Raw genomic sequence first — 18,173 nt, 5'->3', positions numbered from 1 at the left:
GTTGATTTCTTGAAAAGATATTTATGATTGATGAAAGAAATTGAATGTGTGTGTGTGTTAATGGAGGAAGAAAATGGGTTGAATGTGTGTTGTTAATTTTGAAGAAAATGGGTTGAATGTGTGTGTGTGTTAATGGAGGAAGGAAATGGGTTGAATGTGTGCGTGTGTTAATGGAGAAAGAAAATGGGTTGATGGATTTCTTGAAATGAAGAAGAAGAAGAAGAAGAAAAAGAAGAAGGAGGGTTTAGTGATGAAGAAGACAAAATTAATGGAGGGTTTAATGATTAATTAGAGGTTAATTAGTGTAAATATAATTAATAAAAGAAAAATCAAATGAAAAAAAGAAAGGAAAAGTGGCAGTGACGTGGCGCCAATGTGGCGGAGAGTGTGCAACACTCTCGACTGTGCAACTGGGCATCAAATTTTTATTGTGCCACGTCAGCCGAAAAAGGTACAAAAATACTGAAAAAATAAGGTCAGGGGATAATAGGTCGCCCGCAAAGGTTGGGTGCATCATAATTAATCCGAGTATACGTTTGGGGGAGTTTTATGTATTTTCCCTTCTCAAATTAAAGTGGTTGATTATGCCATTTTCTGGTACTTTTCATATGAGAGTTATTATGTCGATAATGGGTGAAATATAAGTGTTATTTTTGGTATAAAACAAATAAAGTGACTTGGTTGAGTCAATTCTATGATTTGAATGATCATCTAAAGAATTACCTCTTTCGCTTGTCAAGCATATTGCAATTACGAAGAATATCTCGGTTAAAAGAACCTTTTGTATTTTGAATGAATGAAGAGAAAGTATTGACTATGTCAATAACAATTAGTGTAGTTAAATAATTTGAAATTGAATTATAATTATTAAAACTTTATGTGTAGATAAAAATTGAAAAACTCATTCTATTTTCAAATCATTCGAAAATTTTCATCTCCCTCTCTTTTATCCTTTTCATCATCTTTCTTATGTTCTCATTCCTTATTTTCTATACCCTTTTTTTCCTCATCCTCCCCTTCCTCCTCATATTCGTCCTCTTTTAGTTGTTTGAAATGTGAGAGAAAAAGTGAAAGAAATTGTGAAATTTGTCAAAGTGAGGATTTGCAAACATTATGAAGGATACGCTATATGTCTCAAACATCTTTCAAACAAATGTTTCAAATCCTGAAAGATATTTGAAACATCTAATTAATTTTTTTTTTCAATATTTAAAGATTGAAATGCCTCTTTTAATTTAACGGAAAAGGGCCTAAAATACCCTTGAACTATTGAAAATGGAGCAAAAATACCCTCCATCCACCTTTCAGCCCCCAAATACCCTTACCATCCACCTATTGGGTCTAAAATACCCCTATTGCTAACAGAATATTCTGGTCAAACACGTGACATTTTTTTATTGGTTAGCTTATAAAATTAATTAAACTAATTGACCAGATAACCCAAGTGCCCCCCCTACCCCCCCCGAACCCCCCCCCCCCCCCCCCCCCCGTGAAATTTTTTTTTTTTTTGAAAAAAAAGTTGACATTTTTTTTTTGCACCCCACCCCGCACCCCTACCCCCCCCCCCCGATGCAAAAAAAATTAATATTTTTGAAAAATAAAGTTTTGACGTTTTTTTTTTGGGTTTTTTTAGCTGGGAGGGGAGGGGGGCGTAGGGGAAGGGTGCGGGGTGGAAAAAAAGTCAACTTGTGCCTTTTAGATTTTTGGGGGGTGGGGGGGTGCGGGGGAGGTGTAGGGTGCGGGGTGGGGTGCAAAAAAAATATTGTAGACTACACTTGTGCCTTTTAGATTTTTGGTTGAAAATATACCATGTTTTTTAGGGTGAGATATATATATATTTTTTTTTGGTAACTCAATTACATTAGACATTTTAATTTATCAAGACATTTCACAGTACTTGTGCTTTTTACTAGGAAGTTGAGAAGCGTAACAATATTTTTTTTGCACCCCACCCCGCACCCTACACCTCCCCCCCTCCCAGCTGAAAAAAAAAGTTGACTTTTTTTTTCACCCCGCACCCTCCCCCTCCCCCCACCCCCCAAACCCCGCACCCTACGCTCCCTCCCCTCCCAGCTAAAAAAACCCAAAAAAAAACGTAAAAACTTTTTTTTCAAAAATATTTTTTTTGCGTCGGGGGGGGGGGGGTAGGGGTGCGGGGTGGGGTGCAAAAAAAAATTTCAACTTTTTTTTCAAAAAAAAAAAAAAAATTCACGGGGGGGGGGGGGGGGTTGGGTGGGTCGGGTCGGGGGGTGGGGGGCACTATCTGGTCAATATTGCAAAAGTTAATTAGTTTAATTAATTTTATAAGCCAACCAATAGAAAAATGACACGTGTTTAATGAAAAGATTATGTTAGTGATAAGGGTATTTTAGACCCAATAGTTGGTGATAAGGGTATTTTAGATCCAATAGGTGGATGATAAGGGTATTTGGGAGCTGAAAGGTGGATGGAGGGTATTTTTGCTCAATTTTCAATAATTCGAGGGTAGTTTAGGCCCTTTTCCGTTAATTTAAAGCACCATTCCCACTCACTCATTTCGGATGAAGTTTGTCAAGCGTATATGATGCCTTATTTTGACCTTTTCTCATAATTGTGGACAGGGATGTACATGAACCGGGTTGATTCAGATTTTTTAAACACCAAATTAAATCAATTACGTTGTATTTTTAAATTTATACAGCAAACCAAACCAATAAAATTCGGGTTTTTCAACCTCGGGTTTCTCTAGTTATTCGGTTTTCTCGATTTTTTTGGGTTTTTTTTCTGAAATAGTCTTGATACAAAATATATAACTTTTACTTCAAATATTCTTTAGCCATAGTAAGATATAACTATATAATTAAGGTGTTTCATAAGAAAATAACACAAAATGGGAGAAGAGTGATGACATTGTATTAAAATATTCAACCAAAGATAATAAAACCGGTTAAAATAAATATTGCTTATTAATAAGTCAAAAATAAAATGACCATAATCTAAAAATACTAAGTCATGCTAAAATAAGTACGGCTAATAAGTATTAATTATATGACAAGAAAAAAAAAACTTAAGTTATGTATTTTCATCTTCTAAACCAATTATGCAAAATCAAAGAATAAATATCCAACATTATTGTCATTTCTAGTGGTAAATTGAATTTCTTTTGTTAGTATTAGTGTTGAGTTGGTTTTGATTTGGACTTTATATGAGATACTAACATTCATGAGATATAAAACTTATTTACATTCAAAATTCTAAGTTCAAGCTTGAAAAATATGATAATAGATTAAAAAAAAACTACGAAAAAATTTAAGAAATATTTATAAATTACATTACAAATAAATAATTTTAGATATAAAATATTTTAAAAATTGAATACATGTAATGTCGGGTTGGTTTGGTTTGGTTCAATTTGACTTTTTTTAGCTAAAACCAAACCAAACCAATTATGGTCGGGTTTTTTTTTTTCAACACCAAACCACTAGTCGAGTTTTTTTCTCGGTTTAACTCGGTTTATCTGTTTGGTGCGGTTTGTCGGTTTACTTTGTACACCCCTAGTTGTGGAGGTAAATTACAAATAAGTCCGATTCACAAGATCATTTCTTTAATTCCTTTTAATCACTTTGTCGCAATTTTATAACTTGGCTGACTTTTTGTTTAAATAAAAACGATTTGTAAAATGTTTTGTTTGACATTTGCATAACAATTTTACTTTTAATTCATGATAATTTAAAGAATTTGTACATTATCGTCTTACTTAAATATTAACAGTAAGTAATCATGAATAAAAAAAATATTTATGATAAGAGTTCTATTATTGACCTATTAGTTCGCCAACAGCTCGGTGATATAACTAAGAATTAAGTATGAGATTTTAAGTAAGAGTTTGATTTTTTATACAAGAATATTATAGTAGAATATCCCGCTTGTTTGAATTAATTAGTAAAAAGAAATTGTAATTCACGTTCATCATTTGAGAAGGAAAGTGTTAGGATTTCTTCTGAATTTTCTATATTATTTTGATTCTATCATAATTGTGTTACACTTTGAAAAGATTTTTCTTGGTGGAAAAAGACTCCACCATGTATATCTTCTTTTTTTTTAAAAAAAATTTACATATGAGGCAGGGGAAAGGAAAATGGGGGAGTAGATACAATGTGGGGATTCGAACATTCACCAATAAGGTGAAAGTTCAGATAGTCAACCAACTGAACTACTAGATCTCTAAATTCTAAAATATATTTCTTTTTCTTGGAAGAGAAGTTTTGTACTTCTACAAAAAGATTATCCTTTCTTCTCATATCAATATATTATGCCTCTTTTAGTATAGTTCTATTTTGTTTCTAATTCATTGTCCAAAGTTTTGAAATTATTAGCTTCTGCATAATATCTGAATATTTCGATGTCAACAAGTGGTATCAGAGTCAATGGTTTAAGACAGTTTCAAATCAAGCTACAACCAGTTTCACGATATGAATATTTTATTCGGAGTACTACACATGGAGATGAATTTTCAGTCATATTTTCAACACTCCTGTTGCTACATCTTTAACCCAAAAAAAAAAATAACCTTGTTTTTAACCAAGACAAGTAGCAGTGATCAAGATTATGTTAAAAAGGAGGGTCAAAATTATTTTGCAAGAATTTGCAGGCGAAGGAGAGATTTGTTAGGATTTGTCATGAATTTAATGCATTATTTGGATTCTACCATAATTGTATTTTACTTCGAAAATATTTTCTTGGTGAAAAAGGACTCTACCATATCTTTCATTTTCTTGAAAGAGAAGTTTTGGACTCATACAAATAGAATATCTTTTCTTCTCATATAGAAATACGATAGATCCATAATGTATTCATTAAAAGTGTCTTGTTTATGGAAAATTATTTTCTCAATAAGATTTTATGCTTTATATTAGTTTTTATATGTAGATCAATTGATCAAACCATATCAATATATTATGCTTTTTTAGTATAGTTCTTTTTTGTTTTTGATTTATTATCAAATGTTTGCAATTATTAAATTTCGCATAACACTTGATTATTTCGATTCCAAAAGAAAGGAAGGGAAAAAAAAATAGAACCACCCTGTTTGACTCTCGATCAAAATCCGTTCGTGTGAATAGATAGATGCCATTTAATTTCTTTTATCTAGAAATCTTCAAATACTCTAGAGATGATACATTTTTTAGGATGTCAAGCGGCCAAATATGTATTTTTTCCTAAAATAAATTGGCATGTGTATGGTTTCTTATCCATACACATACATACATACATACATACATATATATATATATATATATATATATATATATATATATATATATATATATATATATATATATATAATGAATGTACTAAAAATTGTTTTTCTCTTGCTTTAAATGTTCAACTGTTATGTTGCCTACTAATATTTAAAACACCGCTTTTTGTAACATATTCCAACATCATTTTGCTCACGGTTACATTTGAGAGCTGTACTTGAAATTCTAGAGTTTGCTTCATGATTTAACCACAATCCGTGTTACCGATGTGAATGTAGAGAAAGTAGTTATTCTTTTATGTTTAAATTTATGCACAATACTTTCGTCGGACTTTTCGTCCGATTGGAGGAAACCTTCGCACACCTCTATTAGCTTTTGGGAGGAGGTCATACAATTGGACATTTTGAAGTAATTATAGATTTTAGAAGACAATTCTTATTGGTCAATATAAATCGATTTCAACATTGTTTTTTAATTATTTATTTATGAGATTAGCTTCTTCCTTTTGATCATTTCTGTAACTTTCATGAGCAGATTTCATTTTCTATGCTTTCCCTGATCAACCCAGAAGTTACCTAGGAAGTATACATAACACCTTGTTTTAACAAGGATGTTCCTTTATAAATTTAGTAACTCTTTAATGTCCACATTCTACATGGGATGTTTAAACCACAATAGTATTTTGATAGTACATTATGCTCCTTTGATTTTAGATCACAAAATTTAAAGAATTTTTTATTTTCTTAAACTTTGCGTCAAGACAAATTAATAAGACACATAAAATGAAATGGAGGGAATCCGAGTATGATTTTATCTGATTGACTATGTTGATATATTTGTAGACATCAAAATTTTGTGGGACAATATTTACCTCTTATCTTGTCTCTCCAAGACGGTTTTTAAAAAAAACACCTGTTGTCCCATTCAATTTAAATTTCCCCCAAATTTGTGCAAAAATTTCATTCATCTTTAGTAAAAATCGAATGATAAAAAATCTATTTCGAGATGTGATACGCTCAAATTACACCTATTAATGGTATAACGCGGACGTTGTCAAATATAGTAACCCAACAAGGTTGGGGTCGGATCCCACAGGGAATATGGTGTGAAAAGGTTACTAAAGTCGTAGATGCTAAGTTCTAGGTCTAATGTCTTAATCCGATAATTTGTGTAAAAGTTGGTTTTTCTATGACTAATTGCTAAACTATTTCTTTGGTGGAAATTTATGGTAAAAGAAACTAAGGTTGTGTCCCCGTTAGATAGAGTGTATGATCATGGGTATTGATCTTGATATACTTATAATGGATCATTATATGAATGCACTTAATCTCTATGTGAATCTCTACTATTTTTCTGTCACGACCCAACCCCGTAGGCCGCGACTAGTGTCCGTGCTGGACACCCAAACGTACCCAATAACCCAAACCAACATATTATCAAAATATATTAATATAAAGGTTAGTTGGCGCTACTAAATATCACAGATGAACAGATTTTGCACGTAGCGGCCGATAAGGCCATCACCGATCATAACAACCCAAAACATATACAGAACCCACACAAGTATGTCTACAGACCTCTACAGAACATAACAGAATCATAAGATGGGACAGGGCCCCGTCGTACCCCTGAATAGCGTACATATATACAATAGCAGAAGATTGTACCAAAATATAGGCTCCGGATAAAGGAGCGCTCCAAAATAGCAGAATAAGATCCTAAGCGGACGGATCAGCAAACCTGTCGTCGGTACCTGCGCGGCATGAAAACGCAGCCCCCGAAGAAAGGGGGTCAGTACGAAATATGTACTGAATATGCAAAGCCTGAATTACAGAAACAAAATCATAACTGGTACAGAACGTACAAAAAGTAAATAGAAAACCCAAAGTATCAGATACATATTTTCAAAACATGCAGAGTGTGTACAAAAACATATGTCACATCAAATCCGGCCCCTGCCAAGGGACTCGGCAGACAGAACGTGGCCACCCTCCCGACGCTGGTGCCACAACACAGAAGAAACAGAACAGGGGCATAACCCTGTAACATAATATGTCATATCAGATGGTCATAGCAAATCATATCAGAACAAGCGTACATGGCACAACATACTCCACAAACCCATGTACGCGTATACCTGCCCCCTCACATCGAGGCACGGCGAACAATGCAAATGATCACGCTTGACAACATATCCTAGCCCGGGCTCAGTGGGGGAAACATTGAGGCATCCACGAACGGAGTAGTGAGAAACTAAATGCACTAAAAATACCATATATATATTTCCAGAGACTCAATGAGGCATATCGAATGTCAAATCAAATCAATGAAATCGGACGGAAACATAGTAAGTAAATTTAGATGTCATAACGGGTTACCGAGGCATAATCTATCCGAGATCGTTTTCAAGATTCAAAACAATTTATAAGACTTAATGAAATATTTAAAATAGTTTTTATTTAGTAGATAAAGGAGTAGTTAGAGTATCTCTAACGAAAACGCTCGAAGACAAGTCATAGACACATAAAGGGTAAAATTGGAAATAGTGGGCCCACCTCGGGACAAACGAAGCGGTGGGCTCAAATTACGTATTTTAAGCTTATAAAGTCACCTACGGAGGTTCTAGGGACATTCCAAAATTTTCTAGACAATTTGCGGAAGTTTGCACAATTCTTTCAATAAAGCATACTTATAGGGTTCAATTCAATTGAATGAAAAAGGGGTATTTTCAAATGCAGATTCCGATGAGCAGAATACTTTCCGAGGCTCAAATCCGATCCTAGTACACCTAGGACATGCCAAAAGAAGAATCGGGATAGCCTTACATACCTTATATGCTCTTTACGCCTTTCCAAATTCAATTCCCGTTTCGCCCAAAATCTGCAATTGGTCACATTTACCAATTCTCAATTTCCAATCTTTAAGTATTCAATCTTTATTCATAATTGCCTACAGAAATTTGGGCAGCATCTCCCCTATACATATAGCATCCCCGAGAATTTAACCCGGCCAAAACAATCAACAACAACCCAACAACAACATCAACAACAACAACAATCACTATAAACACAATATAACTTAACTAGCTATCTTTCCAACACAATGTCATAACCTTCATTTCAACTTCAATTTCCAAACTAATCTCAATGGTTTCACATTCATCATTAATCTAGATCATCACAATATAATTTGGAAATATTTCATATCATTTCTACGAAATATTCACAAGATATACAAAATATACAAACTTTCCACCAAAACATAATTCACCCAAAACTTCAAATCTTCAACCTACATATTCATAACATATTTCCATCTTCCAATTTCATCAACCATAATTATAATTCACATCTTAACAACTTCATTTCCATAATATCACAAAATCATTCTAAAGTGACATAATCTTCTACATTCCAACTTCAACCAAAATTCATTCAACTTTCATTCCCAATATAATTTTCACCATAACCACAACTAGAATACAACATAAAATTCAACTCATATATGTATACAACATATATACACTCATGGCTACATATATATATACATACCCACTTTGCAAACTTCCTTATTTCCATAATTTCTACTCATTTCCACATACCACAACATAAACAAACCTTCATAACATAAGAAAAAGGAATTGATTCTTACCTTTTTCTACAACTCCTTCACTTGAACAAGTTGTCAACTTGAAGAAATAAGTGCTCCTTCTTCCAAAACAATTACACCAAGTTGTAAAGGACCCTTAAATTAGTAGGAATACCACAAGAAAATAATTTTTGGAGGAAGATTTGGAGGGGTGAATTTTCTATGGCCAAACCCGAAATGACCCTTTTTTTTTGCTCTTGTTTTGTTTGTTCTTTCTCCTTCTAAGTTTCTTGAATCATCTAAGGGATAATGATCCCTTTATAATTAATTTGCCACATGGAAATTAATTAATTTGGTGGGCTTGGACCAGGTATGGCCGGCCACCCTCTCACCTTGGGCCTAAATTTTTCTTTTCATTTTTTTGGGCCAACTCGGTTGGTCCCGAGTTGGGCCTAGCCCACTGACCTTTCGACCTTAAAACATCCATATCTCCTTGTACCGACGTCACCTGGGAACCCACGACCTATGGTTGGAAAGATAATTCAATTATCTACAACTTCTACTGCTTGGTATTTTTACAAATTCCAAACATATAATACCGTTTTTGCCCCCCAAAGTCAGGTCACCCGAAAACGTTTTCTTAAAAATATTCGTTTGGAGGACTTCCACTTTGATTTGGCCCAAGGGTCCTTCTTGAGTTGTGTTTAACTTCACATATGTGATTCATATAATTTGTCACATGTCCCAAAAAAAAAAAAAAAAAATCTTGACGTGTGGGCCCCACCTCAGCTTACAAATAATCTGACGTTCAAAAATACGGGATGTAACATCCTCCCCCCCTTTAGAACATTCGTCCTCGAATGTTAAATTAATCTTATAGGGTCTTGTAAGAATTTTGGGGAAAATATATCACAAAGTAGAGGCTAGATCTGTCAATACACTTATATTTCGAAAAAGACATTAGTATACCTGTATCCGCGTTTGGTAGCGCCTCCGGGTCCTGTCGACTAGTCAAGGCATAGATGCGGTTCGAAGGACCGCTTGAACTGGGAGCCCCGCCACTACCTCTGCCGCGGCCTGCTGATGTCGACGTACCCTGCCCCGCAGGGCGCATGGCTATCGAAGGAGACGATGATCCAGCGACTGATCCGGTAGGCTGCGCTGCACCTCCCAAATTACCCTTATACGGACACTCTCTCACAGTATGGCCCTGACGGCCACAAGAATAACAAGCACCTGTAGCACGGTAGCACTCTCCAGGGTGGTATCTCCCACAATAAGAACACTGCGGCCTGGGTGGCCTCGTCTGACCGGAACTCCTGTCTACCCGCGAACCTGAAACCCCGGAGCTCTGGCCTGCTCCTAAATACCCTGGGCTATCAAATCTCCTGCTTGAGAACTGCAGAGGTGTGCTCTGTGCCGGCTGGGAAGAATGCCTGCTAGACTGCTGCTGCTGCTGAGGCTGCCCACTCCGAAATTCCTCAAAATACCCAGATGATCTGGCCCTCTTGGGCTGTCTCCGATCCTGACTCCTATCGGGCTGATGACCCCTGTGCCGGTCCTCCATGCCCTGAGTGTGCGCCTGAATCCGGGCAATATCCATATCGGGCTGAGCGGCCAATACCAAGCAACTGTCGACAAAATAACGGTCCAGCCCCATAATATACCTGTGCATCCTGTCAGCCATAGTAGCTACCACAGCAGGTGCATATCGGGCCAATGAGTCGAACTCCATACTGTACTCTCGAACACTGCAGCCCCTCTGTCTCAGCAATAAGAATTTGTCAGCCCTGGCCCGCCGTAACTCCGGAGGCAGAAAATGGCTAAGAAAAGCCTCAGAAAACTCATCCCAGACTGCTGGGGGAGCACCAACGCCTCTGGCTAACTCCCAAGACTCGTACCAATTTGCTGCTACATCATACAACCGGTATGAAGCCAACTCGACTGACTCTGTCGCAGATGCCTTAATCAAATGTAACGTGCGCCGCATCTTCCTGATAAACTCCTCAGGATCCTCCTCGGGCTTTGTCCCGAAGAACTCTGGAGGATTACAGGTCAGGAACTCACGAGCTCTCGAACTGTCACGTCTATCTGCACGACCATCCCCAAGTCCGTGCCTATGAACCTGCCCTGCTACCAGTCTGGTCAACAACTGGACCGCATCTCTCATAGCCCGATCCTCAGCCCCTGGCTGTGGAGCTGGAGGCTCAGGTATTGGAACCTCTGGAGCTACTGGTGGAGCTGCCCCAGACTCCTCTGATGATGAAGACGTAGCAGAGTCTGCTGGCCGGGACGCAATATCACGCATCATCTGAGCAAGGGTCCGAGTACCCTTCTGAGCCCGGCTGGTCTCTCCTACCACGCCCTTTTTCTTCTGGGCAGCCGTCGCCTTTTTCGGAGGCATCACTGAAAGAAAAACAACAACGGATCAGGACAGAATCATCCTAATAGCACAGCTCTATCGCACGATCTAAGATTTCAAAAAAAGAAACACCCTAAATGTCCTGTAGCTTCCTGTTTATAGGTGTGGTGCACAACACACCGATAAACAAGACTCTACTAGACACGGTCTGTAGACGTTCCGAGGACGAACCGCTCTGATACCACTTTTGTCACGACCCAACCCCGTAGGCCGCGACTAGTGTCCGTGCTGGACACCCAAACGTACCCAATAACCCAAACCAACATATTATCAAAATATATTAATATAAAGGTTAGTTGGCGCTACTAAATATCACAGATGAACAGATTTTGCACGTAGCGGCCGATAAGGCCATCACCGATCATAACAACCCAAAACATATACAGAACCCACACAAGTATGTCTACAGACCTCTACAGAACATAACAGAATCATAAGATGGGACAGGGCCCCGTCGTACCCCTGAATAGCGTACATATATACAATAGCAGAAGATTGTACCAAAATATAGGCTCCGGATAAAGGAGCGCTCCAAAATAGCAGAATAAGATCCTAAGCGGACGGATCAGCAAACCTGTCGTCGGTACCTGCGCGGCATGAAAACGCAGCCCCCGAAGAAAGGGGGTCAGTACGAAATATGTACTGAATATGCAAAGCCTGAATTACAGAAACAAAATCATAACTGGTACAGAACGTACAAAAAGTAAATAGAAAACCCAAAGTATCAGATACATATTTTCAAAACATGCAGAGTGTGTACAGAAACATATGTCACATCAAATCCGGCCCCTGCCAAGGGACTCGGCAGACAGAACGTGGCCACCCTCCCGACGCTGGTGCCACAACACAGAAGAAACAGAACAGGGGCATAACCCTGTAACATAATATGTCATATCAGATGGTCATAGCAAATCATATCAGAACAAGCGTACATGGCACAACATACTCCACAAACCCATGTACGCGTATACCTGCCCCCTCACATCGAGGCACGGCGAACAATGCAAATGATCACGCTTGACAACATATCCTGGCCCGGGCTCAGTGGGGGAAACATTGAGGCATCCACGAACGGAGTAGTGAGAAACTAAATGCACTAAAAATACCATATATATATTTCCAGAGACTCAATGAGGCATATCGAATGTCAAATCAAATCAATGAAATCGGACGGAAACATAGTAAGTAAATTTAGATGTCATAACGGGTTACCGAGGCATAATCTATCCGAGATCGTTTTCAAGATTCAAAACAATTTATAAGACTTAATGAAATATTTAAAATAGTTTTTATTTAGTAGATAAAGGAGTAGTTAGAGTATCTCTAACGAAAACGCTCGAAGACAAGTCATAGACACATAAAGGGTAAAATTGGAAATAGTGGGCCCACCTCGGGACAAACGAAGCGGTGGGCTCAAATTACGTATTTTAAGCTTATAAAGTCACCTACGGAGGTTCTAGGGACATTCCAAAATTTTCTAGACAATTTGCGGAAGTTTGCACAATTCTTTCAATAAAGCATACTTATAGGGTTCAATTCAATTGAATGAAAAAGGGGTATTTTCAAATGCAGATTCCGATGAGCAGAATACTTTCCGAGGCTCAAATCCGATCCTAGTACACCTAGGACATGCCAAAAGAAGAATCGGGATAGCCTTACATACCTTATATGCTCTTTACGCCTTTCCAAATTCAATTCCCGTTTCGCCCAAAATCTGCAATTGGTCACATTTACCAATTCTCAATTTCCAATCTTTAAGTATTCAATCTTTATTCATAATTGCCTACAGAAATTTGGGCAGCATCTCCCCTATACATATAGCATCCCCGAGAATTTAACCCGGCCAAAACAATCAACAACAACCCAACAACAACATCAACAACAACAACAATCACTATAAACACAATATAACTTAACTAGCTATCTTTCCAACACAATGTCATAACCTTCATTTCAACTTCAATTTCCAAACTAATCTCAATGGTTTCACATTCATCATTAATCTAGATCATCACAATATAATTTGGAAATATTTCATATCATTTCTACGAAATATTCACAAGATATACAAAATATACAAACTTTCCACCAAAACATAATTCACCCAAAACTTCAAATCTTCAACCTACATATTCATAACATATTTCCATCTTCCAATTTCATCAACCATAATTATAATTCACATCTTAACAACTTCATTTCCATAATATCACAAAATCATTCTAAAGTGACATAATCTTCTACATTCCAACTTCAACCAAAATTCATTCAACTTTCATTCCCAATATAATTTTCACCATAACCACAACTAGAATACAACATAAAATTCAACTCATATATGTATACAACATATATACACTCATGGCTACATATATATATACATACCCACTTTGCAAACTTCCTTATTTCCATAATTTCTACTCATTTCCACATACCACAACATAAACAAACCTTCATAACATAAGAAAAAGGAATTGATTCTTACCTTTTTCTACAACTCCTTCACTTGAACAAGTTGTCAACTTGAAGAAATAAGTGCTCCTTCTTCCAAAACAATTACACCAAGTTGTAAAGGACCCTTAAATTAGTAGGAATACCACAAGAAAATAATTTTTGGAGGAAGATTTGGAGGGGTGAATTTTCTATGGCCAAACCCGAAATGACCCTTTTTTTTTGCTCTTGTTTTGTTTGTTCTTTCTCCTTCTAAGTTTCTTGAATCATCTAAGGGATAATGATCCCTTTATAATTAATTTGCCACATGGAAATTAATTAATTTGGTGGGCTTGGACCAGGTATGGCCGGCCACCCTCTCACCTTGGGCCTAAATTTTTCTTTTCATTTTTTTGGGCCAACTCGGTTGGTCCCGAGTTGGGCCTAGCCCACTGACCTTTCGACCTTAAAACGTCCATATCTCCTTGTACCGACGTCACCTGGGAACCCACGACCTATGGTTGGAAAGATAATTCAATTATCTACAACTTCTACTGCTTGGTATTTTTACAAATTCCAAACATATAATACCGTTTTTGCCCCCCAAAGTCAGGTCACCCGAAAACGTTTTCTTAAAAATATTCGTTTGGAGGACTTCCACTTTGATTTGGCCCAAGGGTCCTTCTTGAGTTGTGTTTAACTTCACATATGTGATTCATATAATTTGTCACATGTCCCAAAAAAAAAAAAAAAAAAAAATCTTGACGTGTGGGCCCCACCTCAGCTTACAAATAATCTGACGTTCAAAAATACGGGATGTAACATTTTCAATAAATAAAGATTATGTCTTTCTATGATTTTCCCAAATATAAGAAAGTCACCATGAAGAACGATTAATTATGTCAAGTAAATTCTTCTTATTCCTAAGTGAATTCATTAAACAAAGTTTAAAGCTTTGAGTCCTTGTTATTTATTCTTACCAACCCTAATTATTTTCCCAAATAAATTAGGGTTTATGGCTTTAATCAATGTTTGCAACCATTAATTATGAATGAAGAATGAAGAATAACTAAACCCTAATAATCCATTATTTGTATATCAATCACAAACTCAATCACAAAACACCCATCATTGGGTTCACAACCCTAGTAAGGGAATTTAGCTACTCATGATAAAGAACAAGAAATAAAAATTTAAAGAATTCATAATTGCTTACTTTGGAAGAAAAGAGGAATTGATAATACTTGAATTGATGTTTGAGTCTTTAAAAACTAGAAAGAATTTAATGTTCTAAGTCAAGAGACAAAACTATAATAATTGGTGTCTATTAAAAACCCTACAATGACTATTTATAGGTTTTGGAAAAACAAAAGTTACAGATTTGCACTTCAGTCCCGTCGTTACGAAATACGGTCTGTAAACTGGTTTACGGACCGTAAAGTCAATTTACGACCAAGTCGTTCTTCAGTTGTGAACAATTTCCTTCTTTTGAAATACGGACCGTACAGTGGTTTACGGTCCGTAAACTGCATGATCGTCTTTCACTTTGCCAAACTCAGACTTTCTGCCAGATGCTCGAATGATTAAATACGTGATGGAATACGGACCGTAAACTGAAATACGGTCCGTAAACTTAGCTCGTAAATCACCATCTTCCCAACTTGACTTTCTGTTTCTGGGATCCTTTAATACGACCATGGAATACGGCCCGTATTGTAGAATACGGATCGTAAACTTCATTTACGACCTGGTCCTGCACTTCAACTGTTATTGTGCCGAATCTGTTCCTTTACCTGAAAAACACTAAAAAAATCACGTAAAATCACATAGGCTTGCTTAAAAACAAGTAACACTTATAGCCAAAAAGCATCGATTGTGGCATAAAATCACGCTACATCAACACCCCCAACGTAAAGTATTTGCTTGTCCTCAAGCAGGCCATACCACACAACAACTCAATCTAATACTTAGATATCATAAAATAACAATGTCTACATCGGTTTTGACTTGGAACTTCTGGCATGCATGTTTTCTTTCAACTGACCACCCAACTGTCTATTGTAAAGCAATATACACAACTTAAGAACGTTATGACTAACCATGAAGCTTCAATACATGACATTACATTATCGAACATTCTATTGTGCACACAAACGCTACTTTCGGCGGTCACTTTATTTTGTTCAATTCCCATCCTTATGCCCTCACATAGACCAAAGAATGTCCCAACACACATATATACAACAAGAACGGGACGAAGATGAAAGAGAAGAGAAAAACACTCAACACTTACAAAGAGTTCATATCTACACATGCAAATACCATAGGCTTGTCCTTATTTTCTATGTTCTCATCCTAGGCTCGTTCGGTTGTGATCACATTAGGACTTGTTTCGGCTTGTAATGTAGGCTTAGGGACGGGTAGGATGATTTTTGGGTATTAGTGACTCACCCTCCTTGACACTACAACATCTCTTTACCTTGATTCGCCTGTTTTCTTTCCAACCCCTTTATTTTCTTTCACGTTTTTGACCTCGGTGTGGTTTTATTCCTATCCAACTAGCAATTCTTTTTGTGTTTCAATTTTCTGATGATTTTTTTTTTATTAGTATCAACCACCACATCGACTCTCTATTAGCAAATTCCACCACCCCCAACCTTTGTTCTCAACATCTACTTCACATTTAATTCATTCCCAACTTAGGCGCTTTGCTTCGTCTATCTAGTAGCATCAAGGAGGGAACGGGTGCGAAGATGGGTAAATTTCACAACGGGTGAGGTTTCATTCGGCTAACTAAGAAACAGGTCAAAAAGGCTCAAAAAGGGACGCTAGTGATATTTTCAGCTTTTGGAGAGGCTATTTAGGCACAGTGACTTATTTACACAAAGAAAACCTAAGATCATTTCACAACCAAACTAACTTTCGTATTTCAAACAAGACCAACCAGGCAAGTTCTAGATTATACATGTGTAAACAGAATAAAACTAACAACTCACACGCACATCGGCATAAGGATAATCATTTTTACACTTGTGACCTCCTAAGTAGTCATTCATCACACACAATACCCCAATAATCACAATGTCATATAAAGAATCAATCATGTCAAACAATAACTGTTCTAAGTATTCATTTTTTTAAAATTCTGAGGGGTCCAAATTTTCAACCAACCACAACACATGCCATCAGTTACAAAGTAACACCAACTAAGTCAAAATTATTCTATTCAACCTAAGCAACATCCTAAACATGCCAGTTTCAACAAAATAAATCCCCCTCAGGAAAAGAACTCTGGCAAAGAAAAGCCGAGGGGGTTCCTAAACACATATTTACACTACTCTACTATCAATTAGTCCCACCCCCAACTAAAGAACCAAGCACTGTCTCATTGCTTCAATTATAAGAACGAGGGAGCAAGAAAATAGTACCTTGATGCTGTGAGCATCTCATAGCTGGTCTGTCGCATCCGGTGGTTGACTGGAGGACTCTCCTGGTTGGCGCTGCGGCTCAACTAATGACTGAAAGATCGCCTGCTGCAGTTCCTTCTTTTCAGTCTTTTTTAATCTCATGGCCAACTCCTCCGGGTCCTCAGATGACTCAAGGACCCTCTTTCCAGTACTGCGAACAGAGGGTTCGACATCCTCCGTCTCCTCCTCAGAATCGAGCAAATCCAGCACCTTAAATGTAGTAGGCAAAATTGGACGTGGTGCTGGTGCGGCTATCATCCCGTGCCCCTTGAGTGTTTCAAGCTCCTTTTTCAGCTTCTCCAACTCACTTCTCAAAGAACTAGACTCCCCACCGAGTGCGGTCTGCTCTCGAGTCAACAATATCGCCTCAATGCTGTTAAGTCTAGCCTGATACACCACGTGCTTTTTCTCAAAATCTGCACGGACCTCTGTGGTCGCCTCAGTAACCAGCTGCTGCACTATTTTCACCACCTTCGGCCTAAATTGTTGCAAGATTTTGTCTACTTGCCTTTCGGTTCGTACCGCTTTGATTGCAATCTGGCTATATTTAGCAGGGCTGAAGTGCAGCAACCCCAGCTCTGGATCAGCAGGCTCGGCTGTCGCAGCAGCCATGGCGGACCCCGAAGAAGGACTCTGTGTGCCCGGAAGTGGTAGTGGAGGTCTTGCCTCAGAAATATCTAGTGTGGCTGCAGCATCCTGTGTATGGACAGTATCCGGAACACCTGTCGTGGGAGCCTCAGGCCCAGTAGTAGCAGCACCAAACTCAGACCCTACTGGATCAGTCCCATAAGCACGGCTCGGACTCAACTCTAGCTTAGTGTCGTCGTCATCACCGGACTGATCTGCCTCCCGGTTCTTTTTGCTTATCACCTTGTTTTTCCTCCAATCCCCTACATGCGCAGCGGTGATGGTACCGTCCCAATCTTGGAGCTGAAATATCCTTGCTCATCGATACAATTCCGTGATAAGACACGGAAATACCATGTTCTGGTTGGGCTTGTGTGCCCGAACATGCAGCTCCTCAGC

General features: G+C 37.7%; 1 protein-coding gene and 1 long non-coding RNA gene across 4 annotated transcripts; both read right to left on the bottom strand.

Annotated features, from left to right (window-relative positions):
• Positions 1-6,763: 6,763 nt before the first annotated feature.
• Positions 6,764-10,397, bottom strand: LOC132615017 (uncharacterized). 2 transcript variants are annotated; one of them, XM_060329569.1, is made up of 3 exons: positions 9,798-10,397; positions 8,070-8,120; positions 6,764-6,993 (listed from the first exon to the last, which is right to left on the bottom strand). In XM_060329569.1, exons 1-2 carry the CDS (start codon positions 10,393-10,395, stop codon positions 8,098-8,100), a joined length of 621 nt encoding a protein of 206 aa, XP_060185552.1. In that variant the 5' UTR covers positions 10,396-10,397; the 3' UTR covers positions 6,764-6,993; positions 8,070-8,097. The 2 variants fall into 2 exon arrangements, with proteins under 2 accessions (XP_060185552.1, XP_060185551.1); XM_060329568.1 differs by lacking the exon at positions 8,070-8,120.
• A 654-nt stretch (positions 10,398-11,051) lies between these two features.
• LOC132614906 (uncharacterized) lies at positions 11,052-14,403 on the bottom strand. Of its 2 annotated transcripts, XR_009572493.1 has the most exons (4): positions 13,736-14,403; positions 12,914-12,964; positions 11,752-11,837; positions 11,052-11,234 (listed from the first exon to the last, which is right to left on the bottom strand). It is a non-coding gene; the product is annotated as an uncharacterized LOC132614906 (long non-coding RNA). The 2 variants fall into 2 exon arrangements; XR_009572492.1 differs by lacking the exon at positions 11,052-11,234 and having other exon boundaries at positions 11,608-11,837.
• Positions 14,404-18,173: the final 3,770 nt, after the last annotated feature.

This window comes from Lycium barbarum, chromosome 10, assembly GCF_019175385.1.
Source record: "Lycium barbarum isolate Lr01 chromosome 10, ASM1917538v2, whole genome shotgun sequence".
In the NCBI taxonomy this organism is placed as follows: domain Eukaryota; kingdom Viridiplantae; phylum Streptophyta; class Magnoliopsida; order Solanales; family Solanaceae; genus Lycium; species Lycium barbarum.
This window is presented reverse-complemented; position numbering and strand designations above follow the sequence as displayed.

Coding starts and splice junctions, on each gene's coding strand:
- LOC132615017 (XM_060329568.1), bottom strand. CDS start 10,395: ATGGAGGACCGGCACAGGGGTCATCAGCCCGATAGGAGTCAGGATCGG. Junction 6,994..9,797: donor GCTACCAAACGCGGATACAG/GTATACTAATGT, acceptor CATGCCGCGCAG/GTACCGACGACAGGTTTGCT.